General features: G+C 39.1%; 1 protein-coding gene across 1 annotated transcript; it reads left to right on the top strand.

Moving 5' to 3' along the window:
- Positions 1 to 2,697: 2,697 nt before the first annotated feature.
- Positions 2,698 to 3,132, top strand: LOC143030365 (uncharacterized). The gene has a single exon (XM_076193516.1). The coding sequence runs from the start codon at positions 2,698 to 2,700 to the stop codon at positions 3,130 to 3,132; it is 435 nt and encodes a 144-aa protein (XP_076049631.1).
- The last annotated feature ends 1,300 nt before the right edge of the window (positions 3,133 to 4,432 follow it).

Genomic DNA, 4,432 nt, shown 5'->3' with positions numbered 1-4,432 from the left:
CAAGGGCCCCCGGGGTAGCCTGGAAAAATTCAAATTCCCAGGCAACTGGGGACCCTGATAAAAAGTTGAAATTTCTATCTGAAAATTGTGGTTCAGTTGAATTGGGTTAACCCATTCAACTCCGATGACAAGATGTCTTGTCATTTGGTCAAATAAAACAAAAAATCATAAAACACCAAAATGTTTGATCAAACACCAGAAAAATATGACGTCAATCCTCGCTTCGCTCGCAGCGAAGCGAGGACTGACGTCATATTTTTCTGGTGTTTGATCAAACATTTTGGTGTTTTATGATTTTTTGTTTTATTTGACCAAATGACAAGACATCTTGTCATCGGAGTTGAATGGGTTAACTGAAACTACATGAGTCGAACACAGTGAATCATACAGCCAAGGTTCAGCTATATGATAAGTTAAAACCCATAATTCCCGTTAACGAGAGGATTGAACAGAACAAACACAAAGTAATGGCATAAAAAAGAAGTTATCTAAGCGGCGCAGAAAAACGGAAAAAGAAAACTGACAAAGAATAAAAGGTTAAAAGATAAAGGTAATATATTTTATAATTCAAAGAAATATATGGTTTATGAATATTAAGAATGGTGATGATTATTTTAGACTATTGTGGTTATGGATCATTTAGCTTAGTTTTATTACTTTAACTAGTGTAACATATTTACTAATGCAGAAAACTTTTAAAAGTGACAACTTTGTGACTGGTTCAAGCTTAAAAGAAAAACTACATAAAAATGTTTAATATAAAAACAAATTAATTGCAATTTTATGGATAACTACAGCCTGCAACATCGCTGTAATGATTAAATAGGTATATGCACTCATGATCTATTTTTGGCTGATGGCCTAATGAACTTTGTCTTTGCAGGAGCAATTCTGAAATATTTTGGAACTCCAGACATTGAGCCAGAGGGATCTTCTGAACTTCCTAACCAGGAGGCTCCAGGACCATCACTTTCTTCAGGACCTCCTTGTGTCCAAGAGGCTCTTGGACCATCACATACCTCAGGAAGTATCATCTGCACATTTACATGTTCAGCTGCCCATTTTTTCTAAGCCAGTAGATCCAGCTGACTGGCCCACAGTTCTGTCCGATTCATTCAGGACTGATGGAGTAGGTAGAGGGCTATTTCAGATTAGTTCCGATTTCACATTCCCCAAAAAAGAAGATGGCAGAAGTTTTCATCATCATTATTTTCACAGAACATTGGTTAATGGAGAAAAGATAAAGCAGACTTGGCTTGTCTACTCAAAAACAAAAAATGCCCTCTACTGCTATCGTTGTAAACTATTTTCAATAAAGGAACACAAATTAGTGACAGAAGGGCTGACAGACTGGAAAAACTTAGGTGCACTTTTGAAGTCATAAAAGCAGTCCAGAACACGTCACACATAGCCACCTGGAAAGATTTACAGCTCCATTTGCAAACTGGAAAGACGATAGACCAAGCTGAAAGGACACTATTGAAGGCTGAAAAGAGGCACTGGAGAGATGTACTGACTCGCTTAATCTCCATCATCCAATCTCTAGCTGAGAGAAATCTTGTATTTAGAAGTTTATCAAACACGTTACACCAGCAAAATAATGGATTTTTATTTTTTCAAGAGGTAGAGCTGCTTGTTGAATTTGATCCTGTCATGAAGCAGCACATTGAGTGTGGTGACTGTGGCCAGTTCAGTCATTCCAGCTATCTTGGAAATATCATCCAAAATGAACTTATTGCCTCAATCAGTGGGATAATATTGGACACAGTGGTGGCTGAGATTAAACAGTCCAAATATTATTCAGTCATTTTGGACTGTACTCCCTATGTAAGCCACCAAGAACAGATGTCAGTCATCATAAGGACTGTCAAAATGGACAAAGCACCAGAAATCAAAGAACATTTTATGGTATTTCTTGTAGTTTCTGAAACAACAGGTCTTGGTTTGTCATCATTGATTTTGAAGAAACTGATGGAGCTGAATATTCCCTTTGATGATTGCAAAGGGCAATCATATAATAATGGTGCCAACATGAGAGGGAGGAACAAAAGAGTTCGACCCAGACTTCTTGAGAAGAACCCTCGTGCACTTTATGTTCCATGTGGGGCACATTCCCTAAACTTGGTGGTATCTGATGCAGCAACAGCTTCAATACATGCCACCAGTAATTTTGGCAATGTACAGACACTGTACAGCCTTTTTTCAGCATCACCACAAAGATGGGCAATAATAAGGGATCATGTCACTGTTGCACTTACGACTTGGAGTGACGCAAGGTGGGAGAGGCGTATTAACAGCATAGAGGCTGTGCGGTACCAGCCCTCTAATATAAGGGAAGTTTTGCTGAAATCAGGGAAGTGATGGATCCTCTAACCAAGGTCGAAGCCCAAAGTTTGGCAGAAGAGGTGGGGTCATACCGATTTCTCATTTGCAGTCATATGGTATGACGTTCTACACCATGTGAACCATGTCAGCAAACTCCAGCAGTCTCCCAAAATGCAGTTTGATGTGGCAGTTGACCTTCTCTAAAGCAAAACCATCTCTAACTACAGAAGAACTGGCTTCGCTTCAACTTAGGCCTCAGCTAAAGACATGTGTGAGGAAATGAATGTAGAGACTGTACTCAAAGAGAAAAGATAAAGAAGCACAAAAAAGCACTTTGCTTACAAAGCCCCAGATAAGCCCATTGCAGATGTCATGAAGAGGCTAGAAGGAACATTCTTTAATGTTGTTGTTGACACAGCCATTCAATCCTTAACTGATAGGTTTGAAACACTGGGTGAAGTGAGAGACAGATTTGGAGTGCTGCTCAATTTCCAAAAACTGGATGATCAGGCATTGAGCAACCAGTGTGACCTCCCAATGACATTAAGCAATAGAAATGTAAGTGACATTGATGGAAAGGATATGGCTGTGGAAGTCGAAAACTTGCCAAGCTTACCCTCAGATGACATAACTGCTCTTGAGCTCCTCATCTTTATACACAAAAAACATTTGGAGGAACTGTATAATCTGTGGGTTGCCCTGAAAATTGCCTGCATACTCCCTGTGACTGTGGCCTCAGCAGAGAGAAGCTTCTCAAAGCTGAAGCTCATCAAGACCTATCTAAGGTCTTCCATGGGACAGGATTGACTCACTGGTCTTGCAATAATCAGAATCAACCATGAGGTGGGCAAAGAGGTGTCATATGAGGACATCATTGATGACTTTGCAAGTAAAAAAGCCAAGAAGCAGACATTTTTAGGACAATACAATGTTTGAATTATTAATTGTTTTTCTGGTGTGACTGTGATGTTAAGCATTATTCTAAATGTTTTTCTTTTTTATTATCTTTACACTTTGAAATAGATGTGAAATAAATATATGTGAAGTGTAATAGTTTCTTGCATCTTAGTAGACCATCTAAAGGGCTAGGAATTGCTTCACCACAATTTGACAAACCCCTTGGAGATAAATGAAGTACCTATATACCTATCTATCTAGGGCCACCACAAAGCTAGAAACGGCCCTGCTAGTAACAGCAAGATTATACTAATAATTTCCAATAGTCTCCCTGGGAATCAGACTGAGATTTAGCTTGTTGCCAAGCTGTCACCTTATCAATTGAGCCATAGGAGCTATAAAAGAACTTGAACTTGGAGTTAAGCTAAATCCCGAAGAATCTGGATTGACTACTAACTGCTGTCATTATTTTCACCAAGTCCCTGAACTCAACTCATGGATAATGGTAAGCTGGTATGAAACCTTCATGGGTCTTCGTCGTACACTGCGGCCCCTTGTGTTGTCTTCCCAACAGCAACTACTTAAAAGTATAATAAAAGTAAAGCAGTGGTTACTGTGGACTTCAGTTCTCACTGCATTAGTATATGCAAGGCAATTTATATAATTGTTTTTAGACAGGTCCCAAAAAGAATAATCTAATGTCCTGCTTGGAGTGGTGGTGTGTGGACAGGGCTAAAAAAAAAAAAACAAGACTGCTCTGCCTAAAGTAGGATATCTGGCCACCCCATTTTCATTTGTACGATAGACTACTAAATAAAATCAAAGCCCATGGCACAGAAGAAAAAGTGTTAGAATGGATTAGAGCTTGGATCAGTGACAGAAATCAGTGGATCACCATAAATGGAGTTCCCCAGGGCTTGGTTCTGGGTCCTTAATTGTTCATTATGTAAATAAATGACTTGGACAATGGGATTAATAGTGATGTTAGTAAGTTTCCGGATGACACTAAAATGGGACGCCTAATTTGGTCAGGAGACGACACCAAGATTCTGCAGGATCTTAACAAATTGTTTACATGGTCAGTGAAATGGCAAATGGACTTTAATATCTCAAAGTGCAGCATGTTGATCATAGGGCTACACAACCCCGAAAGCAGATATAGTTTAGATAACACTTTTTAGAGAAAACCAAGAGACTTGGGAGTTCTAGT

The sequence above is a fragment of the Oratosquilla oratoria genome, chromosome 12 (genome assembly GCF_046742065.1).
Source record: "Oratosquilla oratoria isolate Oo_2021 chromosome 12, ASM4674206v1, whole genome shotgun sequence".
NCBI classification, from domain to species: Eukaryota; Metazoa; Arthropoda; class Malacostraca; order Stomatopoda; family Squillidae; genus Oratosquilla; species Oratosquilla oratoria.
The sequence above is the reverse complement of the archived record's forward strand: the minus strand, read 5'-3'. Positions and strand labels throughout refer to the sequence as shown.